We start from the raw sequence: 26,115 nt of genomic DNA on the forward strand, positions 1-26,115 counted from the left end.
GGATGCAAATAAATAAGATCAGAAATGGAAGAGGAGACATAACTACTGACCTCACAGAAATAAAGGAGGTAATAACAGGATACTATGAACAACTTTACGCTAATAAATACAACAATTTAGAGGAAATGGACGGGTTCCCGGAAAGACATGAACAACCAACTTTGACTCAAGAAGACATAGATGAACTCAACAAACCAATCACAAGTAAAGAAATTGAAGCAGTCATTCAAAAGCTTCCTAAAAAGAAAAGTCCAGGACCAGACGGCTTCACATGTGAATTCTATCAAACATTCCAGAAAGAATTAGTACCAACTCTCCTCAAACTCTTCAAAAAAATCGAAGTGGAGGGAAAACTACCTAATTCATTCTATGATGCCAACATTACCCTCATACCAAAACCAGGCAAAGATATTACAAGAAAAGAAAACTACAGGCCGATCTCTCTAATGAATATAGATGCAAAAGTCCTCAATAAAATTCTAGCAAATCGTATCCAACAACACATTAAAAGAATTATTCATCATGACCAAGTAGGATTCATCCCAGGTATGCAAGGATGGTTCAACATAAGAAAATCAATTAATGTAATACACCATATCAACAAATCAAAGCAGAAAAATCACATGATCATCTCAATTGATGCAGAGAAGGCATTTGACAAGATTCAACATCCTTTCCTGTTGAAAACACTTCAAAGGATAGGAATACAAGGGAACTTCCTTAAAATGATAGAGGGAATATATGAAAAACCCACAGCTAATATCATCCTTAATGGGGAAAAATTGAAAACGTTCCCCCTAAGATCAGGAACAAGACAAGGATGTCCACTATCACCACTATTATTCAACATTGTGTTGGAGGTTCTAACCAGAGCAATTAGACAAGAAAAAGAAATACAAGGCATCAACATTGGAAAGGAAGAAGTAAAACTATCACTGTTTGCAGATGATACGATAATATACGTCGAAAACCCAGAAAAATCCACAACAAAACTACTAGAGCTAATAAATGAGTACAGCAAAGTAGCAGGTTACAAGATCAACATTCAAAAATCTGTAGCATTTCTATACACTAGCAATGAACAAGTGGAGGGGGAACTCAAGAAACGAATCCCATGTACAATTGCAACTAAAAGAATAAAATACCTAGGAATAAATTTAACTAAAGAGACAAAAAACCTATATAAAGAAAACTACAAAAAACTGCTAAAAGAAATCACAGAAGACCTAAATAGATGGAAGGGCATACCGCGTTCATGGATTGGAAGACTAAATATAGTTAAGATGTCAATCCTACCTAAATTGATTTACAGATTCAATGCAATACCAATCAAAATCCCAACAACTTATTTTTCAGAAATAGAAAAACCAATAAGCAAATTTATCTGGAAGGGCAGGGTGCCCCGAATTGCTAAAAACATCTTGAGGAAAAAAAACGAAGCTGGAGGTCTTGCACTGCCTGACTTTAAAGCATATTATGAAGCCACAGTGGTCAAAACAGCATGGTATTGGCATAAAGATAGATATATCGACCAATGGAATCGAATAGAGTGCTCAGATATAGACCCTCTCATCTATGGACATTTGATCTTTGATAAGGCAGTCAAGTCAACTCACCTGGGACAGAACAGTCTCTTCAATAAATGGTGCCTAGAGAACTGGATATCCATATGCAAAAGAATGAAAGAAGACCCATATCTCACACCCTACACAAAAGTTAACTCAAAATGGATCAAAGATCTAAACATTAGGTCTAAGACCATAAAACAGTTAGAGGAAAATGTAGGGAGATATCTTATGAATCTTACAATTGGAGGCGGTTTTATGGACCTTACACCTAAAGCAAGAGCACTGAAGAAGGAAATAAATAAATGGGAACTCCTCAAAATTAAACACTTTTGTGCATCAAAGAACTTCATCAAGAAAGTAGAAAGACAGCCTACACAATGGGAATCAATATTTGGAAACGACATATCAGATAAAGGTCTAGTATCCAGAATTTATAATGAGATTGTTCAACTCAACAACAAAAAGATAGCCAACCCAATTACAAAATGGGAAAAAGACTTGAATAGACACCTCTCAGAGGAGGAAATACAAATAGCCAAAAGACACATGAAGAGATGCTCAATGTCCCTGGCCATTAGAGAAATGCAAATCAAAACCACAATGAGATATCATCTCACACCCACCAGAATGGCCATTATCAACAAAACAGAAAATGACAAGTGCTGGAGAGGATGCGGTGAAAGAGGCACACTTATCCACTGTTGGTGGGAATGCCAAATGGTGCAACCACTGTGGAAAGCAGTTTGGCGGTTCCTCAAAAAGCTGAATATAGAATTGCCATACGACCCAGCAATACCATTGCTGGGAATCTACTCAAAGGAATTAAGGGCAAAAACGAAAACAGACATTTGCACACCAATGTTTATAGCAGCGTTATTTACAATTGCAAAGAGATGGAAACAGCCAAAATGTCCATCAACAGACGAGTGGCTAAACAAACTGTGGTATATACATACGATGGAATATTATGCAGTTTTAAGGCAGGATAAACTTATGAAGCATGTAATAACATGGATGGACCTAGAGAACATTATGCTGAGTGAGTCTAGCCAAAAACTAAAAGACAAATACTGTATGGTCCCAATGATGTGAATCGACACTCGAGAATAAACTTGGAATATGTCATTGGTAACAGAGTTCAGCAGGAGTTAGAAACAGGGTAAGATAATGGGTAATTGGAGCTGATGGAATACAGACTGTGCAATAGGACTAGATACAAAAACTCAAAAATGGACAGCACAATAATACCTAATTGTAAAGTAATCATGTTAAAATACTGAACGAAGCTGCATCCGAGCGATAGGTTCTTGTTTTGTTTGTTTTGTTCTTATTATTATTACTTTTATTTTTTTTCTCTATATTAACATTCTATATTTTTTTCTGTTATACTGCTAGTTCTTCTGAACTGATGCAAATGTACTAAGAAACGATGATCATGCATCTATGTGATGATGTTAAGAATAACTGATTGCATATGTAGAATAGTATGATGTCTAAAAAAAAAAAAAACTGGTCAGCACAATACTGCCTAATTGTAATGTAATTATGTTGGAATGCTGAATGAAGCTGCATCTGATCTATAGTTTTTTTTTGTTTTTTTTTTCTTTCTCTTATATATTTTTGTACTTTTTATTTTTATTTGTGTTTTCTCTGTGTTATCACTTTATTTCTTTTTCTGTTGTCGTGCTATTTCTTTCTCTAAATCGATGCATATGTACTGAGAAATGATGACCATACACCTATGTGATGATATTAAGAATTACTGATTGCATATGTAGAATGGATTGATTTCTAATGTTGTGTTAGTTAATTTTTTTTTAATTAATAAAAAAAAAAACTTAAGGGACGCAGCAAAGGCAGTGCTAAGAGGGAAATTTATTGCCCTAAATGCCTATATCAGAAAAGAAGAAAAGGCAAAAATGCAGGAATTAATTGTCCACTTGGAAGAACTGGAGAAAGAACAGCAAACTAATCCCAAAGCAAGCAAAGGAAAGAAATAACAAAGATTAGAGCAGAAATAAATGAAATTGAAAACATGAAAACAATAGAGAAAATCAATAAGACTAGAAGTTGGTTCTATGAGAAAATCAATAAGATTGATGGGCCCTTAGCAAGATTGACAAAAAGAAGAAGAGAGAGGATGCAAATAAATAAGATCAGAAATGTTAGAGGAGACATAACTACTGACCTCACAGAAATAAAGGAGGTAATAACAGGATACTATGAACAACTTTACGCTAATAAATGCAACAATTTAGATGAAATGGACAGGTTCCTGGAAAGACATGAACAACTAACTTTGACTCAAGAAGACATAGATGAACTCAACAAACCAATCACAAGTAAAGAAATTGAATTAGTCATTCAAAAGCTTCCTAAAAAGAAAAGTCCAGGACCAGATGGCTTCACATGTGAATTCTATCAAACATTCCAGAAAGAATTAGTACCAACTCTCCTCAAACGCTTCAAAAAAATCAAAGTGGAGGGAAAACTACCTAACTCATTCTATGAAGCCAGCATCACCCTCATACCAAAACCAGGCAAAGATATTACAAAAAAAGAAAACTACAGACCAATCTCTCTAATGAATATAGATGCAAAAATCCTCAATAAAATTCTAGCAAATCATATCCAACAACACATTAAAAGAATTACACATCATGACCAAGTAGGATTCATCCCAGGTATGCAAGGATGGTTCAACATAAGAAAATCAATTAATGTAATACACCATATCAACAAATCAAAGCAGAAAAATCACATGATCATCTCAATTGATGCAGAGAAGGCATTTGACAAGATTCAACATCCTTTCCTGTTGAAAACACTTCAAAGGATAGGAATACAAGGGAACTTCCTTAAAATGATAGAGGGAATATATGAAAAACCCACAGCTAATATCATCCTCAATGGGGAAAAATTGAAAACTTTCCCCCTAAGATCAGGAACAAGACAAGGATGTCCACTATCACCACTACTATTCAACACTGTGTTGGAGGTTCTAGCCAGAGCAATTAGACAAGAAAAAGAAATACAAGGCATCAAAATTGGAAAGGAAGAAGTAAAACTATCACTGTTTGCAGATGATATGATAATATACGTCGAAAACCCGGAAAAATCCACAACAAACTACTAGAGCTAATAAATGAGTACAGCAAAGTAGCAGGTTACAAGATCAACATTCAAAAATCTGTAGCATTTCTATACATTAGTAATGAACAAGCTGAGGGGGAAATCAAGAAACGAATCCCATTTACAATTGCAACTAAAAGAATAAATTACCTAGGAATAAATTTAGCTAAAGAGACAAAAAACCTATATAAAGAAAACTACAAAAAACTGTTAAAAGAAATCACAGAAGACCTAAATAGATGGAAGGGCATACCGTGTTCATGGATTGGAAGACTAAATATAGTTAAGATGTCAATCCTACCTAAATTGGTTTACAGATTCAATGCAATACCAATCAAAATCCCAACAACTTATTTTTCAGAAATAGAAAAACCAATAAGCAAATTTATCTGGAAGGGCAGGGTGCCCCGAATTGCTAAAAACATCTTGAGGAAAAAAAATGAAGGTGGAGGTCTCGTGCTGCCTGACTTTAAGGCATATTATGAAGCCACAGTGGTCAAAACAGCATGATATTGGCATAAAGATAGACATAGCGACCAATGGAATCGAATAGAGTGCTCAGAGATAGACCCTCTCATCTATGGACATTTGATCTTTGATAAGGCAGTCAAGCCAACTCACCTGGGACAGAACAGTCTCTTCAATAAATGGTGCCTAGAGAACTGGATATCCATATGCAAAAGAATGAAAGAAGACCCATCTCTCACACCCTACACAAAAGTTAACTCAAAATGGATCAAAGATCTAAACATTAGGTCTAAGACCATAAAACAGTTAGAGGAAAATGTAGGGAGATATCTTATGAAACTTAAAATTGGAGGTGGTTTTATGGACCTTAAACCTAAAGCAAGAGCACTGAAGAAGGAAATAAATAAATGGGAACTCCTCAAAATTAAACACTTTTGTGCATCAAAGAACTTCATCAAGAAAGTAGAAAGACAGCCTACACAATGGGAGACAATATTTGGAAATGACATATCAGATAAAGGTCTAGTATCCAGAATTTATAAAGAGATTGTTCAACTCAACAACAACAAAAAGACAGCCAACCCAATTGCAAAATGGGAAAAAGACTTGAACAGACACCTCTCAGAAGAGGAAATACAAATGGCCAAAAGGCACATGAAGAGATGCTCAATGTCCCTGGCCATTAGAGAAATGCAAATCAAAAACACAATGAGATATCATCTCACACCCACCAGAATGGCCATTATCAACAAAACAGAAAATGACAAGTGCTGGAGAGGATGCGGTGAAAGAGGCACACTTATCCACTGTTGGTGGGAATGCCAAATGGTGCAACCACTGTGGAAGGCAGTTTGGCGGTTCCTCAAAAAGCTGAATATAGAATTGCCATATGACCCAGCAGTACCATTGCTGGGTATCTACTCAAAGGACTTAAGGGCAAAGACACAAACGGACATTTGCACACCAATGTTTATAGCAGCATTATTTACAATTGCAACGAGATGGAAACAGCCAAAATCTCCATCAACAGATGAGTGGCTAAACAAACTGTGGTATATACATACGATGGAATATTATGCAGCTTTAAGACAAGATAAACTTATGAACCATGTAATAACATGGATGGACCTAGAGAACATTATGCTGAGTGAGTCTAGCCAAAAACTAAAAGACAAATACTGTATGGTCCCACTGATATGAACCAACATTCGAGAATAAACTTGGAATATGTCATTGGTAACAGAGTCCAGCAGGAGGTAGAAACAGGGTAAGATAATGGGTAATTGGAGCTGAAGGGATACAGACTGTGCAACAGGACTAGATACAAAAACTCAAAAATGGACAGCACAATAATACCTAATTGTAAAGTAATCATGTTAAAACACTGAATGAAGCTGCATCTGAGCTATAGGTTTTTTTTTTTACTATTATTATTACTTTTATTTTTTTTCTCTATATTAACATTCTATATCTTTTTCTGTTGTATTGCTAGTTCTTCCAAACCAATACAAATGTACTAAGAAACAATGATCATGCATCTATGTGATGATGTTAAGAATTATTGATTGCATATGTAGAATGGTATGATTTCTAAATGTTGGGTTAATTTCTTTTTTTCCGTTAATTAATTAATAAAAAAAAAGACTGATTTTTCCAGAAAACTGTAGCTACACAATGCATTGCCTCTATCCTGTTAAAATGTACATTAGACACAAATACAAAAACCATGAGACAAGCCACCATTCTTCAACAATCTGAGCAAAGATAAAATGCCTAACGAACAACATGGATGACATGCAAAGGATGGGCTCTTTACTTTAAGCACCATAAAAAAAAAAAAAGAGCACAAATGGATGAGTGTGTTCAGTTATATACACTGAATTGTACCTTTGGCACTCTTTTGCCATATAGCATTAACACATATTATAACACAGAGCATTTTGCCATATAGCATTAACACATGTTATAAAAGTGTGTAGTTTGTAATAAAAGTATGTTAAAACACTGAATGAAGCTGAATGTGTGAATGATAGAGGGAGCATAAATGAAATCACAAAGAAAGACGATAAAGATTGAGATGGTATAATCTAGGAATGCCTAGAGTGCATAATGATAGTGACTAAATGTACAAATTAAAAAAAATGTTTTTACATGAGGAAGAACAAAGGAATGTCATACTGCAGGGTGCTGAAAATAGATGGTAATTAATATTTTAAAATTTCAACTTATGTGTGAGACTAAAGCAAAAAATGTTTATTTGATACAAAATTTATATTTTGACTAGTGCATCTCCTAATATAACTTACGTAGATAGTTGGTTGAACAACAAAGTACATGGAACCTTGGGTAGGACATGAGATTTTGCCGGTTTGTCCAGAGTGATGCACCAATGAATCCCAGAGTGATTTGATCAGTGAGTGGAGAAGTATTTTTTTTTCAAATATGGAACACTTCCAGAATTTGCATGCCATCCTTGCGCAGGGGTCATGCTGGTTTTCTCTGTATCATTCCAATTTTGGTGTGTGTGCTGCCAAAGCAAGCACAGTGGAAAAGTATTTGCAAAGTCCCCTTTGGGGAATAGTGAGAAAGGGGGAAAATTCAACTTCCCCAATTTGATTCTTGATATTCTCACAAGCAGTGTGGACAACCAAAGCTATAGATTCAGCCCCCAGTCTTGGGGTTTGTTCATATGAGGCTTGGCCCTACAAAGGATGGATCAAGCCTACTTAAAATTAGGCCTAAGAGTCACCCCCAAGAGAACCTCTTTTGTTGCTCAGATGTGGCCTCTCTCTCCAGACAACACAACAAGCAAACTCACCACCCTCCCACTGTGTATGTGGGACATGGCCCCCGAGGGTGTGGGCCTTCCTGGCAACGTGGGACAGAAATCCTACAATGAGCTGGGACTCAGCATCAAGGGATTGAGAAAAACTCTAGAATGAGCTGAGACCCAGCATCAAGGGATTGAGAAAATCTTCTCGACCAAAAGGGGGAAGAGTGAAATGAGACAAAGTGTCAATGGCTGAGAGATTCCAAACAGAGTCGACAGGTTATCCTGGAAGTTATTCTTACACATTAAATAGATATCACCTTGTTATTCAAGATGTAATGGAGAGGCTGGTGAGAACTGCCTGAAGGTGTGGAACTGCCAGTAGCCATGTTTCTTGATGATGACTGAATAATGATACAGCTTTCACAATGTGACTGTGTGATTGTGAAAACCTTGTGTCTGATGCTCCTTTTATCTACCTTGTCAACAGACGAGTAGAATATATGGAATAAAAATAAATAATAGGGGGAACAAATGTTAAAATAAATTTAGTTTGAAATGCTAGTGATCGTGGGGGTGAGGGGTAAGGGGTATGGTATATATAATTTTTTTTTTCTGTTTTCGTTTTATTTTTCTGTTGTCTTCTTGTTTCTTTTTCTGAATTGATGCAGGAGTTCTGGGAGGTGATTGTGATGATGAATATGCAACTGGGTAATGATATTGTGAATTGCTGATTGTATGTGTAGAACAGAATGAGCATATGTTGGGAATGCTTGTGTTTCTTTCTTGAATTTTTTTTTAATTAATAAAAAAAAAGTGTGTAGTTTGTCAAAGGAATAGAACCATCAGCATTCAAAAACTTTGTCAATTAGCCCATAAAATACTCTGTACCATATATCCCTCTGTTGTTCATCACCAAATACACTGGTAGCAATTTTGAAATGAAAAAAAAAAAAAAAAAACACAAAAACAAAGAGAAAAGGAGTATAACCCCTTTTATTTTGGGTTTAAAATTAAACAGAAAACATATATCAATTCTATTATACACTAACATTTTCAAAGTACATCATTTGTACAAGAGAATGGCTAGGAACAAAAATGTGTTAACAGAGATTCAACCATAAGTGAGTGTCAGCAGTCTCACACAGCTTTCCAATGGTATTCAGGAGGAGCCACCTCATAATCACTAGCATTAAACAAAGTCATAGAATTCTTTGCCAGATACTTTAGGAAATCATGAAGATAGCTCAATAATAAAGCAAGACTCTTCTCATCCAGAGATATATAGGCCAACACTGCTCCAATTCTTACAAATAATCTCAGTAGGCCTGGCGCTCCATACACTTGGGACATGGGTGCATCAGGGTGATCTGCAAGGATTTCAGCACATTGTGGTCTCTCAAATTTGTACACTGAAGTTTTCTTTTATCCCTGCCACAACTTCGTTAACAGCATATTCCTTATTATCGATGCTTTTGCATAATCCTCTAGAATGGAATCCACATTCTTATTGGCAGGAAGATAAAAGAGCTATTTTTGCCTGGTAATTAAACCCCAGTCATCAACAAGCCATGGTTTTAGTTCTTCAGGAATCTTTACTTTAACTTCAACTCTGTTCATGAATGTTTCCTCGTTTTCAACAGCAGGATCTACTCAGGCCCTTTCTTTCTTAAGAGGCTGAGGTATCTCACTGGTACTGCCACCATTTCCAGGTGTTTTCTGTTTGTTCTTTCTTTGTTTTCACTTCAACATTTTTCTGCTGCAGACTAGATGTCTTCATTTCTAGGGCAGCCCGTGTCATCTTCGCCTCTGCATATTGCTCCTGATTGGATTTTTGAAGTTTTCTGTTTCTGCAGATTAGCGTCCCTGTATTTGAGTACTCTGCTTTCTGGAACCTATTCATTCTAGTTTTTATTCCAGCCACTGTAATGTATAAAGCATTTCACTTGTTTGTCCTTTATGGCAACCTTTACATACTTTGCTTCATAAAGCAGAGGCCCATGAAAGCACAGCACTCACTCACCCTCCTGGAATTTAGGCTTTGGGTCCTGCTTTGGCACCACTTATAAGTCATTTGCTGCCTCCTCCTTCTCCACCATTCCTGACCACTGCCCCTTTAAGGTGTATCTTTTAATTGGTGAGGTTAGTCCATTAACATTCAAAGTAATTACTGTAAAAGCAGATCTTCAATCTACCACCTTATCCTTTAGTTTTTATTTGTCAGATCTATATATTATTTTCTTTCTCTCTCTTTTTATCCTTTAAATTACCATTACTGGTATTCTTCAATTCTGTGCCCTCTTCATGACCTCCTGGGTTTTTTTTTTTTTTTCAGCTGATAGGACTCCCTTTAGTAGTTCTTGTAGGGCAGGTCTCTTGCTCTCTAGTTCTCTCAATCTTTGTTAGTTTTGAAGATTTTAATCTCTCCCTCAATTTTGAAGGATAACTTGGCTGGATAAAGAATTCTTGGCTAGGGCGGGCCATGGTGGCTCAGCAGGTAAGAGTGCTTGCCTGCCATGCCCGAGGACCTGGGTTCGATTCCCGGTGCCTGCCCATGTAAAAAAAAGATTCTTGGCTAAAAGCCTTTCTTGTTCAGGATCTTAAATATATTCTACCATTGCCTTTATGTGTCCATGGTGCCTGTTGAGTAGTGCGAAGTCAATTTTATGTGCTTTCCCTTGTGTGTGGTTGACTGCTTTTCTCGTGCTGCTATTTCTGGTCAAGTGATTGCTCCCAGCGCCCAGAGGCCTGGCCCCCCACAGTGAAAGATCAGTCCACCTCCGGGATCCAGAATGAGCACTGTTGACTATAGAGCTGCAGAAAGAGGTTTCCCCAGCCAGCAGCTGGGGGAGGCTGCAGCAGAGGGATGGTCACTTCCCCCCAATTCCCACCTCCCCTCATGGTGCATCCCACCCCCAGAAGGGATCGTGGTTGATCAACCTACCCCGCTCTTCCCATCCCAATCCCCTCCCTCTCTCCCCCCTCAAACTCTCTAGAAATGCTCTTTGTTTACTTATACCCCAGGACTGCAGTCCTGGTCATTTTCTCCCCATCCCATACCTTGTTCCACTGAGCAGGAGTAAATTTAATCCACTCCACTCTGCCATCTTCCCAGAAGTCTCACTATTTTTTAAATGAACATAATTTATACAGAGTATAATGTACAGATCTTAAATGATCAGTTAATGAACTTTGACAATTTTATGTACTTGTTAATTCCGCCCCAAAAAGATATACAACACTTCCATCATCCCTACAAAGTTTCCTTATGTACTTTACAGTCAATTTTCTATTGTCATCCACCCTCCACCCCCAAAACCACTTTCTGACTTCTATTAACATTGCCTTCATATAAAAGGAATCTTTAGATCTTTATATATATATATGTATCTATATACATAAATATGGTGTGTATCTGGCTTCTTTCATTCAACATAATGCTTTTGAGATTCATTTGTGTTGTTTTATCAGTAATTTTTTCCTCTTTATTTTTTACTAGTATTCCATTTAATGAGCACATCACAATGCTCTTTATAAAAGGCATGAATATGCAAATCAAAGAAGCCCAACAAACTCCAAATAGAATAAATCCAAGTAGGCCTTCCCCAAGACACATACTAATCAGCCTGTCAAATGTTGAAGAGAATTGGAAATCCTGAAAGCAACAAAAGATATACAATCTACTACATACAAGGGAAACTACTTAAAACTGAATTTGGACTATTCAACTGGCACTATGGAGGCAAGAAGGCAATGGTATGATATATTTAAAATCCTGAAAGAGAAAGACTTCCAGCCAAGAATTCTTACTCAGCCAAATTGTCCTTCAAAACTGAGGGAGAGGGTGGTGCACCAGTGACTCAGTGGTAGAATTGTTGCCTGCTGGGCTGAAGACCTGGGTTTGATTCCCAGAGCCTGCCCATGTTAAAAACAAACAAACAAACAAACAAAAAAACTAAGGGAGAGATTAAAATTTTCACAGACAAACAAAGGCTGAGAGAATATATCAATAAGAGACAGGCTCTATAAGAAATACTAAAGGGAGTTCTGCTGGATGAAAAAAAAAGACAGGAGTACCAGTAAGGGTAACTTAAAGGATAAAAAAAGAAAGAGGGAAAAGAATGGCTTTTATAAAGGGAATTTAATAAGGTTACAAGTTTACAGTTCTAAGCCTATGGAAATTTCCAAACTAAGACATCCAGGGAAAGATACCTTAATTCAAGAAAGGCTGATGCATCTGGAACACCTCTGTCAACTGGTAAGGCAGCTAGTCGCTTGCTCCTGGGCGCTGTGCTTTCCCCCAGAGGAAAATGGGAATTCCTCACTTTGCTTCTCCAGCGCTGACTTTTATCTCTTGGCTTCCTTGGCTCTCTCCAGGTTCTGGCTTGCTTAACATCTCATGGCAATATCTGCTGGGCTCTAAGTATCTCCAAACATCTTTGTCTCTGTTCTCTAAATGTTGGCCTCTGTGTCAGCTCTGCTCTGAAGTTTTTGTCTGTTCACTCTCTGTCAGCTCTGAGGTTTCGGGCTCTCTCCAAAATGTTTCTTCTTTTAAAGGATTTCAGTAAACTAATCAAAACGCACCTGGACTGGGTCTAATCAAACATTACACCCATAATTGGGTGTGTCACATCTCTGTGGAGATAATCTAATTAAAAGATTCCAACCTACAGTACTGAATCAAGATTAAAAGAAACAGCTGCTCACACAAGATTGGATCAGGATTTAAACATGGTTTTTCTGCGGTTCATAATACTTTCAAACTGGCATACTCACTGACCTCCAGCCCGCCTTGAGGAAACAACTTCCTGGCCTCCAGTCTCCCCAAAGGAGTCTGCCATCCAACCTCCACCCAAAGAGATTAACCCTTCAGTGCCTGCTAACCCTGTAACCACCTCCCCTGGGAAAGTAGCCCTCACTCTTCTGTCTGGAGCAACTAACCTTGTTTCACCAGATGAAGCTGCAACAGAATGCGCTGAGGTAATCGGCTTGAAAGACACATCTAATTCTTTTCATGACCCACCCCCACCACCCCTCTTTTCTTCAAGACATATTACTAGGATAAAGTTCCAACAGGCCCCAATGGTGAGGTACAAAGTGTGACCCATAAGGACGTATGCTGTATTCCAAAAGAACTGCATGAGTTTTCCAATCTACACAGACACAAATCATGGAAATATGTGTGGGAATGTATATTAAGGGTGTGGGATAATGGTGGAAGGAATACAAAGTTGGATTAAGCTGAATTTATTGATATGGGCCCACTAAGCAGAGATTCTGCATTCAATGCTGTAGCTCAAGGGGTTAGAAAGGGCATTAACTGTTTGGATGGTTGGCTGAAACACGTATTCAAAGCTGGCCAACATTACCTGAGATCAAAATGCCAGAACTGCCCCAGTATAACGTAGAAGAGGGGATCCAGAGGCTTAGAGAGATTGGGATATTAGAGTGGATTTATAATGAAAGATCTCATTACACACCCCAGGAATGTCCAGAGGACACATCTTTCACCAGAATCTTGAAAAATAAATTGGTGAGACTAGCTCCATCATCCCTGAAGAGTTCTGTAGTCACCCTTCTCTGTAGATCAGATATTTCTGTGGGAACTGCTGTCACTGAGCTGGAATCCTTAAGCATAATGGGGATGACTGGATCCCGAGTTTGCAAAAGCCATGTGGCTACAGTTAATCACCATAGACAAGGTGGGTGTGGCCACCATAATAAACAGCAGACTTAAAGTATCAGTCAAAATAATCTGACTCACAGAGACTTGTGGCATTGGCTAGTAGATCATGGGGTACCTAGAAATAAAATAGATAGGACAGTCTACTAAATTCTTGTTTGAGCTGTATAAGCAGAAGAATTCTAGGTCAAGTGAACAGAAGTCTAATTTAAATTACAAAAACAGAGAGTCACAGCCCCTTAATCAATTCCCAGACTTGAGACAGTTTACAAAGGACTCAGAGCCCCTTGAATGAGGGGATGGCCAGGTACGCTTGGGGAAGGGCCCTGTCATACTGTTCAAATTTTAAACTGTTAACCTTTCTCCCAGCCTTCCCCAAGGAGCCCTATGGTCTTTTACCAGGGTCACTGTGCAGTGGGGAAAAGGAAATAATCAGATATTTCGGGGATTATTAGACACTGGCTCAGAAGTGACACTAATTCCAAGAGACCCAAAATCTTACTCTGGTCCACCAGTTAGAGCAGGGGCTTATATAGGTCAGGTGATCGATGGAGTTTTAGCTGAGGTCTACCTCAAAGTGGGCCCAGTGAGTTCCCAGACCCATTCTGTGGTCATTTCCCTAGTTTCACAATGCACAACTGGAATCAACATACTCAGCAACTGGCAAAATCACAACATTGGTTCTCTGACTTGTGTAGTAAAGGCTATTATGGTAGGAAAGGCCAAGTGGAAGCCACTAGAACTGCCCGTACCTAGCAAAATAGTAAATCATAAGCAATACCATATTCCTGAAGGGATTGCAGAGATTAGTGCCCTCTTAAGGACATGAAGGATGTTGTGATTCCACCACATCCCCATTCAACTCTACTATTTGGCTTGTACAGAAACACAGGAGTCTTGGAGGATAACAGTAGATTATTGTAAAGTTAACCAGGTGGTGACTCCAATTGCAGCTGCTGTTCCAGATGCAGTATCATTGCTTGAGCAAATCAATACATTGCCTGATTCCTGATATGTAGCTACTGATCTGGAAAATGCTTTTTTCTCAATAGCTGTCAGTAAGGACCACTAGGAATAGTTTGCATTCAGCTGGCAAGGCCAGCAGTATACCTTCACTGTCCTGCCTCAGGATTATATCAACTCTCCAGCCTTATGTCACAAACTTGTCCACAGGGATCTTGATAATTTCTCCTCCCACAATGCATCACACTGGTCCATTATATTGATGATATCATGCTGATTGGACCCAGTGAGCAAGAAGTAGCAACCAATCTAGACATTTTGGTAAGGCATTTGCATGTCAGGAGATGGGAGATAAATCCAACAAAACTACAGGAACCTTCCACCTCAGTGAAATTTCTAGGTGTCCAGTGGTGTGTGGAATGTCAAGATATCCTTTCTAAGATGAAGGATAAGTTGTCAGATCTGGCCCCTCCTATGACCATAAAAGAGGCACAACACCTAGTTGGCCTTTTTGGATTCTGGAGACAACATATTCCTCTTTTGGGTGTGCTACTCTGGCCCATTTACTGACTGACCAGAAAAGCTGCTAGTTTTGAATGGGACTGGAAGAAGAGGAGGCTCTGTAACGTGTCCCAGCTACTGTGCAACTGCTCTGCCACTTGGGCCGTAGGATCCAGCAGATCCAGTGGTGCTGGAACTGTCAGTGACAATAGAGATGCTACTGCCAATAAGATAATCCAATCAGTTGAAGACTTTTAAGGAAGCACAGAGACTTTTTCATTGCTTCTTCAGTCAGCGAGTCTTTCTGTGGGACTTATCCAGACCCTTAATCAGAGCTGCCAACTTCACAGCCTGCCCTATGGATTCTGGACTCTCCCCTTCTCATCACTGCATAAGACACCTTTATAAACCTCATATTTACCAACAGAGATCACCTGTTGGTTCTGTTTATCTTGAGAACCCTGACTAATACAGAAACAAAGAAGAAAGGGCTAGAGAGCAGGAGTATTGGGTAGTGGAGTCATGGAAACCTAAGGAATCATTTATTTTAGAAAGAAGGAAATATTCAACTGTGAGGTCAAATAGGATATAGACAGGAAAGCAGCCACTTAAACACTTGTAATTTTGACATTTTAGTTTGGGTTCTTATCCCCAAAAGCAGACCTTAAGAGGAAGATTAGGATACAGGACATTTATTTGCAAAGTGATCTCAAGAAGTACTAACAGAGAATAGAAAAGTGAGAACAGAACCCCAATAAAAAGTGAATATATGAACAGGTTACCTCAGTGAGCAACTCAATCTCCAGTAAGGCCCAATCTCACTAGAGACCTTTTAAGGAATCATATAGAGAGTAACTCTAATTTCATCTCTTGGGCATATTAAATCTCCAGCACTTTCAGACTACTTTGTGTCATGCTTGGCAAACTCCCAAGACCCAGGAGAAAGTCATCAGGAAGTGAAGGAAAGAAATACAGGTGATTGGGTAGGAAGCTGTCTGAGCACACAGCAACTGTCCACTGCAACTGCAGGTAAATTCAGAAATAGACTGAAGGAAAATAGAGTAGAGCATCAACATTCTGCTATACTTGGCAATTGCATTGAGTGTTCCGGGGGAAAAGTCAAATTGCAACAAGTTATGGAAGTGATGGAAATAAAGACACAGAATCAGTCTCATAGACTACTCTTTGAAGAAGACTGAGAAGAGTGAAGGTTAGAGAGATCTAGAGGTTCAAAGAATCTCCCATTCAAAGATGGGTGATCCAAGCATGAGGGGAAGTAACAAGTGAAGAGATAGACTGAAGACCAGGAGAAGGGATAATTAATGGAATGAAATATCCAAGAAGACAGGAGGGGAATGGGGATCTAGAACAAAGGCTGAGGAAGAAGACTTGGAAAGGAGGAGAGACACCTCATGCTAATAACACAGGATGTACGTAAGTTATTATATCTACAGAAGATAACAGCAACAACAACAAAAACACAGCTGAGTAGACAGCAGCCAGCATTTGCTGACTCCTAAATACTCTTCTAAATACTTCAGGGGACAACAAAATGTCTTGTCAAATTGCTATCATTACAGAATTCCAAATGGCAATAGTGAAATTCTATATATGTAGAATTCTTAGGCTGTTTTGTTTATTTGATTTTTACCCAGGAGGCACTTTGGAACTGTGAGAATCAAAGCAGGCTGTCTGTGAAATGTTTGTTACTAGTCCCAGTAAGATAAGGAGCTTCCACCAGAATGAATCAATTATGTCACTCAGCAAACTGTTTAAGTCAAATTACCTTTTCTTAATTTTTGTTAGTCAGGCTTTCTTGATGAGGGAAGCAGTGCACTGACTTAAAATCTGGTACAAGCTCATTGGTAGTCTGAGTAGCACTGCTTTAGAGGTTACCAAATCTCCTAATTCAAGTTAAGAAACTTGGAAGTCGTTCAGAAAACCGTTCCTAAAAAATACTGAACTGACCAAATTTTAAAAATCAAATCACTTTCTATTTAAAAGGAATCTTTTCATTATCCTATCACTGTAAATTAATCACTACTAATTCATTCAATTTATCATTGCATTCATATATTTTTGAAAAATAAGACATAATCTATGACCTGGCAATACCAATACTCAGTAAAACCCAGAAGAGCTAAAAGTACTGACACAAACAGACATTTGCTCACCGATGTTCTTGGTGGCACTATTCACAGTTGCCAAAAAATGGAAAACAATACAAGGCCCATCAGCAGACGAATGGATAAATAACATGTTGTATATAAATACAATGGAATATTGGGCAGCAGTAAGATGAAATGAGGTGCCTAAGCATATGATAATGCGGATAAACCTTAAGGACATAATACTGAGTGAAATAAGTCAGAAACAAAGGGACAAATACCGTATGATTTCACTATTATGACTCTAGTAAAGGTAATCTCAGAGGTTGCACTATAGAATAGAGCAGACCTAGAGGTGCACAAAAGCTAGAGATGGGGAAAGGCTACCCAATGAAGTTGAACCTATTAGGGAATGGATAGAAGTGATGGTAAATAATTACTAGGGTTATAAGTAACATTACCATATTGAAGGTGAATATGAGTGAAGGGATGTATAGTGCCATGTATCCCACTGATTAAACATACACTTATAAATAAGTTCTCACAAACTATTTCAGTGGTTCGATAGTGGCCAAAGAGTTAATAGTACAGTGGTATGGGGGAAAACTAAAAATGCATGCTAAGGTCAATAGTTAACAGGAAGACATCAACAGTACCACAGCAATATCAGAGGCAACTAATTGGGAGCGGGGGGGGGGAGGGAAGCAAGTGAGGGGTAGTTTTGATTTGATAGTTGGTGACGTTGTGTTTGTTGGTTCTTTGTCACTTTGGACCAGTGAAAATAATCTAATATTGAGAGAGCTGCTGATTGTATAACCAAGCAAGGACACTGTAAGACATGGTTTGTTTATTTTGGATATTATCTATAATGCCCAATAGAATGAGGGAACTGAAGGGTAGAATGACTGAAAGCAGAATGGCAAATGGTGATACATTTATATGATGAAATATTGTGTGGCTAGAAAAAAAGAAGGATGTTGAGAGGTATGCAACAAACTGAATAAACCTTGGGGACAGTGTTGTGCAAAATACGCCAGAAACAAAAGAGCAGATAAGCTAAGGAGTCTTTCAGAAAATACTTACAAGAAAATTGGAGTCTACATTGTAAGTCCTTATAGTAGGCACACTTAGTCTGAAGTCGTAAATGTATTTCTAGCTTCTGAGATGCTGAGCTACATATGAATCAGCTGGTATTTCCCTGGAACTTGCAGTAACTCTGTGACACTTAAGACCCAAAAATGGAATGCTACAGCCCTGAAAGTTAGCATAGTTATATACAATAACAGTTAAAGTAACTGAAAAAGACATCAGGCCTCAATTAGAGTTAAAAACGAAGCCAATCTGGCTGGGTCTAAGGTAAATTAGAATGCAGGGTAAAAGATGATCGTGTACATACTCTAGACCTTCACCTACTGTATGAGACCAAAGGCAGAGAAGCTTATTATATCTAGAACCTAAATTCTCTGTAACACATAATCTAAATCAACCTGTCTGGGTAGTTCATTTCAACAAACCAAACTCCTGAAGTCCAGAACAGGAATGAGGCCTTGTGTTTTCTGTTTAGCATAATTTAATATTTGTACACATCTCAGACTATGGTGGACTGATAATTAAAAAGTACTGGCAGTCCTTTTGACTCTCCAAAGGGAACAAATAGGTAGACAGATATGGAACTATTAAACTCTTCCATCTGAGAAACCTTTTACCTGGGTTTTCTCAGGTAAAAGGATTACCTTGGGAGTCCTCAACCATTGGGGGCTCCCAAGAAAATAGACCAAGCCTTTAATTTTGAGGCTTACCCTTATGAAACTTATTTCTGTAGGGGAGAAGCTAAGACTACCCATAATGGGGCCTAAGAGTTGCTTCAAGGAATCTCTTTTATTGCTCAGATGTGGCCTCTCACTCTCTTTAAAGCCCAGTTCTATAAGGGAAATCATTACCCTCTCCCCTGCATGGAATATGACATTCAGGGGTGAAAATCTCCCTGACAATGTGGGGCATGACATCTGGGGATGAGTTCAACCCTAACACCATGGGATCAACAATGACTTCTGGACTTAAGAGGGAAAGGAACTGTAATAAAAGAAGACATCAGTGGCCAAGAAAGATCAAATGGAGTCAAGAGGCTATTCTGGAGGATACTCTTATGCAAGCTTTAGTTAGATAGTGCTAATTGCCTTGATTTGCTAAACCCCAACCAGTATCACTCCTGTTGACTCTTAAGACTTCCTAGGGCTTGAACTAAGACTCTATTCAGGTTTCATGCCCTAAGTTTGCTTTCCTAGAACCTACAATTCCAGAGGTTTCCTAGGTCAGATAAATCCTGAAACCCAGAGGGACCAGCCTCTCCAAGATTATCGATTGATTACATCCCCCTATCCTTTAGTGTTGACACCCCCTCTCAACATGAAAAAGTTAGAAAAGCCATTGCCTAAAGATCTCTACAGATTGAGAGAAGGATCAAAGGAGAAGGAGGAGGTATAACAGAGAAAATAGGATATTAAAAACAAGTATGACAGCTGAATCACTGTATTAAGATTCCTTCTAGCCTACAGTGTTTGGAACAGCTAGAAGGAAAAATCTGAGATGGTGGGATGGTAGCCCATGGCAAACTCTGGGATCTGTTCTGTAACTATTTGTTGAAGTGTACTTTGAATATTATTGCTTTTTCTTTCTTTGCTTTGTATATATATTTTATAATATAAAACATTAAAAAAGGAAGACATACCTAGTTTTAGAATTATTTAAACTGGAAAATATATTTGTAATTATTTTTGTAGTTGTGACCATTATGACCCTCAAATTTCATTGTAATATTATTGATAGTCAACCAAAGGTCAGATAACTAAAACACTACTTTCTAAATCTATAAGTTTCCCAGTGAACAAATATGTGTGAGGTATTTTTAGATACATTATAAGGTGTCTTATTTTTAGGTACATTATAAGGCACCAGTGGTTCCAGTGATATATGTATTATTTGTGTTGAGCACAAGTTTTGGAGATCTATATATTCAAATACCAGATCTGATCTCTTAACCTTTGCCATGACTCCATTTCCCTATCTATGAAAAGGAGATAGTAATACTCACTATCTGGAAATGTTGTGAGGATAAAACATAATGGAGATAAAGTGACTTCTGCCAGAGTATGTCATTTAATAAGCAACACATAATAGTAATAGTAGTAGTAATAGTAATGGTAGCAATAGTAATAATAGTTGTTATACTTATTAATATAATTATTAAATAATATTTTAAATATATTGGTTAATACCTCTGGTTTTATTATATTACTTAATGCATTATTATTAAATAATTATTATATCTATAAGAACAACTCACCATTTTCTTTTAGTTTTATCAAATTTTCTTTCAATTTCTTGATTTCTAGTTGAGCCACCTCAAGTGCAGAATCTAAAGAAAAAAGAAACAAAATATTTGCCTAAAGATCAAACTATTCATAAGAGTGCACGGGTGGTTCGGTGGTAGAATACTTGCCTTCCATGCAGGAGACCCGGGTTCAATTCCTGGACCAAGCACCACCACCCCCCCCAAAAAAAAAGTTTAAATATCAAACAATTCATATCATAACCAAATTTCAAATATCTCTCTCTCTCTCTCTCTCTGATACTCCCTTTCAGGTGACTGCTCCGTTCTTTAGAATTTCTGCATAAATGTCACCTCCTCCAGGAAGCTGTTCCAGATTCCCTTCTTGGTGTTCCTTCTGTACCCTCTGGCCCAATCGCTGACCATCTGAGCTTGTAATTGTCGTCCCCACACTGTTTATCCCACCAGATTCCATGCTGAAGTGTTTAGATTCTTGTAAACAATGGGAACAGCCAAATGTTTTTAAGCATGGTAATAAGAAACCATACACAGTAATACATAAAATTAATTCTTGTAAAAAATACTTAGAATTTGCCAATACCTGTTAGAAATATCAAAATCAAGAAAATTTTCATGAAATAGCATTTATTACTAGTAAAAAATCATGAGAATAGCAGAAGGGTAGATAGACCAGGGGGCAATGAAGTTTATTGGATCTGGGTTCTCTAATCCAGTTTCTATCGCTTTACCTCCTCTGGTCTTTTCATAACAAGTGATACATCTGGTGGGTTTTCTACATGGCCAGGATGAAGAACCTTCCAGAAATAAGACTAACGTGAATCTTACAAGAGATTGTTCTAATCACAGAGTACTTCTGCACAAATGTGTATGTCTTGTTATTACTCCCTTAACCCTCAAGTCTTTTAAATAAATTCTGGTATAATCTACCAGATTTACCTACAATTATGTTCCTATCTATAGTAATACTATTACTGCCACTGAACCAGTAGCAGCAGTTATTAGTGTAAGATATAGTGATCATTATATAAAAAGTCTACAAAGTCGATATCAATATTTCCATTTCATAAATGAGATAAGCAAGGCTCATGAAGGTTAAGTGACTTGCTCAATATCACACAACTACTAAATGGTATAGTGGAATCTGAACCCAGGTCTGTTAGATTACATATGCTAGTGATGTAAGAATAGCTTGTTTCACTAAAACTATGATATTCCAGTATATTCCTCTATGGAAGAAGGAGGAATAGGGTGACAGCTGATATAGAGATATAGAGAACGTTCCAGAAAGAGGGAGTAGCACGAGTAAAGGAGAAGAGGTAGAAGAGAACATGGATTGTTCTGGGAGCTACACATAATCTAATACTGCAGGGGTCTACAGTGCAAAGGATATGGGGAAGTGTGGGATATGAGACTTGATAGATAGGTAGAAGGGATGTGAAGCTTGATAGGTAGAAGCCAAACCATAAAGACTTTATCTGCCACACAAAAGAGTTCAGCATTGGTTAAAGAAGCCAGGAGCTTCCGACCTGTGTTCTATGGAATCTAAAAGTTCTGAGGAAGTACTTCAGGGGTTCTGCAATGTTTTATTTCATTTCCATATGAAAAATGAACCATTTAAAAATAGCACACAGTCAAATACGTTATATACCTAATTTAAACAACAGAGACCACCAAATGCATTAACTTGTATTGCCAAATTAGCTTCTCCTGCCATATCTGTGCAGATATGTGAAAATGTAGCTTTCCACTGGTCCTCTTAAACTAATAGTATTGCTTACAACTGTACTGGTTGTAATTTTTTGAGACCTCTCTCCAGGTTTGACAGTAATGCTAACTCCACAATTTTAAAGAAAATTTTTATAGTGCAAATCAAACATATATGAAAGTAAATAGAACAGAGTAACAGAAACACCCATATCCATCACCCAGCTTTTAACAATTAGGAAATCATAGCCATTCTTTTATGGTAGTTTTCTATTGTTGTGCAATAAATTACTACAAACTGACCTGCTTAAACAACTACTTATTAGCTCACAGTTCTGTAGGTCGGAAGTCTGAGTATGGCATAGCTGGATTCTCTTAATCAGTCTCACAAGGCTAAAATCAGGAGTTTTTCTCTGGAGGCTGTGGGTAAAAAGTCACTTTCATTCTCATTCAGATTGCTGGCTGATTTCAGTCCTTGTGGCTATAGGACTGATGACCTGGTTCCTTGTTGGGTGTTAGCACAGAGTCTCTCTCAGCTCTTACAGGCTTCCCACATTCTTTGTCACATGGTTCCCTCCATCTTCAAAGTCAGCTATGGAGAATCTCCCTCATGTTGAATTCCTCTCATGCTTCACATTTCTTTTGCCAGGAAACTTCAAGTCCCTTTTTAAGGCTTGCCTGACTAGGCCAGGCTCACTCAGGATAATCTCCTTTTCTTAAAATCAATTGATTTGGGATCTTGACTACATCTGCATTTCTTCACAGCAGTACCTAGATTAGTATTTGATTGAATAACTAGGACAGATGGTGTGAACACCCCAGATGGTGGAGCTCTGCGGAGGGGATGGGGCACATCACAGAATTCTGACTAACACATCTATTTCCCCCAATCCCTATAATTTTTTAAACAGTTTTTGAGGAACTATTTACAAACCATAAAATTCACTCATTTTAAGTATGCAGTTCAATGATTTTTAGTATGTTTACAGCTGCACAACTATCACGATATTCTAATTTTAGACGTTTCTATCACTTTATAAAGAAACATCATAACCATTTCTAGTCAATCTCTATTCATCCCCAGTCCCAGGTAAACACTAATTTACTTTCTAACTCCACAGATTTGCTTTTTCTGTACATTTCATATAAATGTAATTATACAATATGTGGACTTGAACATGTGACTTCTTTCACTTAGTGTGACGTTTTTGAAGTTCATCCACATTGTAGCAGGTATCAGTTATTCATTTCTTTTTATTAGTAAATAGTATGTGTTGGTGGTCCCCAAGAACACAACCTAGGTTTGGTGATTGTGCTGGTTTGAAAGTATTGTGTACTCCAGAAAAGCCATGCCCTTTAATCCTGATTCAATTTGTAGGGTGGAAACCCTTTTGGTTAGAGTATCTCCACAGAGATGTGACACTCCCTGTTGTGGGTGTGACCTAAAGGTAATCTCACAGTTACACTGTAGAATGTAGCAGATCTAGAAGCACACAAAAGCTACAGATGGGGTAAAGGCTACCCAATGAGGCTGAATCTAAATGCAAGGGAATGGATAGAAGTGATGGTAACTAACTAGCAGGCTTATGAGTAACATGTGGCACTGTTATTCACTGAAGGTGAATATGATTGAAAAGGGATATATAGTGCCTTCTGTCCCACAATTAAATCTAAAATTATAAATAAGTTCTCACATGAACTATTTCAATGATCTGATAGTGGACAAAGTAATAATAGAAAGATATAGGGGGAAAAACTAAAAATGCATACTATGGCCAATAGTTAACAAGAAGCCATTAGCAGTACTACAGCATTACCAACTATTCAAGTTGGGTCTTGATTAGTTTACTAGAGTCCTTTGAAGGCGGAAACATTTTGAAGAAACCTCAGCACAGATACAGACACCTGGAGAACAGTTGCCTCAGAGTTCACAGAGCCAGCAAGACCCAGACATTTTGAGATGCATGGCTCAGGAGATGTCTCCATGTGCCTTCCCATGAGAAGTTAAGCAAGCCAGAATCCAGAGTTGTGACCCAGAGGAGCTAAGTGAAGGCCCACAGATGCCAAGTGAGGAACCCCCACGGGAAACAGGCTGAAAGCAATGAGAGCCTATGAGCAAGTTACTAGCAGATGCCAGGCACGTGCCTTCCCAGCTGACAGAGGCGTTCTGGAAGGCATCAGCCCTTCTTGAGTGAAGAAACCTCTTGTTGGTACCTTAGTGTGGACATTTTCTTGACACTAGAACTATAAACTTGTAACTTATTAAACTGTATTTTTAAAAGCCATTCTATTTCTGGTATATTGCTTTCTGGCAGCATTAGCAAACCAATACAGTGACTCACTAGGAGGATCTAAAAACTCAGCATATAGTTATGTTCACAGTTCAAATTTATTTCTGCAAAAGGATACAAAGCAAAATCAACAAAGGGCAGGGCACATGGGCAAAGTCCAGAGAAAACCAGACTCTCAGTGGAGTCACACAGTATTCTTCCAGAAATAAATTGTAACATCATGTATGAAATGCTTTCTACCAGAAAGCTCATAAGATACTCAGTGCCTAAGGTTTTTGTTTTTCTTTTAATTAATTTTTAAATTTTTTTAATACCAAAAAAAAAAACACCACCAAGCAAACGCAAACATTCGTAATTTTTTATCATTCCATTCTACATATATAATCTAATTCACAATATCATCACATAGTTGCATATTCATCATCATGATCATTTCTTGGAACATTTGCATCTATTCAGAAAAAGAAATAAAAAGAAAACAGAAAAAAATTCATACATACCATACCCCCACCCCTCCCCCTCACCGATCACCAGCATTTCACTCTATATTTATTTTAACATTTGTTACCCCTATTACTCATCTTTATTCCATATGTTTTACTCATCTGTTGACAAGGTAGATAAAAGGAGCATCAGACACAAGGTTTTCACAATCACACAGTCACATTGTGAAAGCTATATCATTATACAATCATCTTCAAGAAACATGAGTACCTAAGGTTTTTATCTGAGGATGCTTCCTGTCTAGCACCTACCAAAAGTCCAGAGTCTCAGAAGGAAAGCAGGTGTTCAGCAAAAACCACACTTGTTTATATAAACAACTCAGACACAATGAGTCACTCATATCAGTTAGGGAATGGTGGTAACCCTCCTCAAACCCAAGTTCCCATATGCCAACTAAGGGCCAACCTTGAAAGCAAGCCTTTCTAAGTACAGGAATCTCAGACCTGCTATCTTAACTCTGTTCTGCATGGTATAGATATACTACATTTTGTCTATTCATTCATCAATTGATGGTCATTTGGGTTGTTTCTACTGTTTAGTTATTGTGAATAATACTACCATGAACATTTACATAAAAATATTTGTGTGGACATGTATATGTCTTATGTGGACATATGCTTTCATTTATCCTCGATAGATACCTAAAAGTGGAATTTCTGGGTCATATGGTAATTCCATGTTTAACATTGCAAAACTTCCATACTGTTTTCCAAAGTGGTTGCATCATTTTATATTTTCACCATTGTATGAGGGTTCCTGTTTCTCCACATCCCTGCCAACACTTTTCATTGTCTATCTTTTTAATTATAGCCATCCTAGTAGGTATTATGTGGCATCACACTGGAGTTTTGGCTTGCATTTTCTTAATGACTAATGATGTTGAGTATTTCTTCATGTGTTTATTGGCCATTTACATGTCTTCTTTGTAGCAATGTCTATTCAGATCCTTTGACCATTTTTTAAAACATTTTTTATTGTGAAATATTACATATATACAAAAAAGCAATAAATTTTGAAGTACATTGTAACAACTAGTTATGGAACAGATTTCAAAGTTTAGTATGGGTTACAATT

General features: G+C 37.8%; 1 protein-coding gene, 1 non-coding gene and 1 pseudogene across 3 annotated transcripts in view; all 3 read right to left on the reverse strand.

Moving 5' to 3' along the window:
* CCDC30 (coiled-coil domain containing 30) overlaps nt 1-26,115 on the reverse strand; it is a 238,769-nt gene that overhangs the window by 177,883 nt on the left and 34,771 nt on the right. For both annotated transcript variants that reach the window (XM_077150023.1, XM_077150019.1), the window contains exon 3: nt 20,537-20,608. In XM_077150023.1, coding sequence (XP_077006138.1) covers nt 20,537-20,608 — 72 coding nt within the window. The remainder of the gene's footprint in view (nt 1-20,536; nt 20,609-26,115) is intronic.
* Nucleotides 7,605-7,711, reverse strand: LOC143675259 (U6 spliceosomal RNA). The gene has a single exon (XR_013171499.1). It is a non-coding gene; the product is annotated as a U6 spliceosomal RNA (small nuclear RNA).
* Nucleotides 9,079-10,056, reverse strand: LOC143663390 (mortality factor 4-like protein 1 pseudogene; annotated as a pseudogene).

This window comes from Tamandua tetradactyla, chromosome 2 (genome assembly GCF_023851605.1).
Source record: "Tamandua tetradactyla isolate mTamTet1 chromosome 2, mTamTet1.pri, whole genome shotgun sequence".
Lineage (NCBI taxonomy): Eukaryota > Metazoa > Chordata > Mammalia > Pilosa > Myrmecophagidae > Tamandua > Tamandua tetradactyla.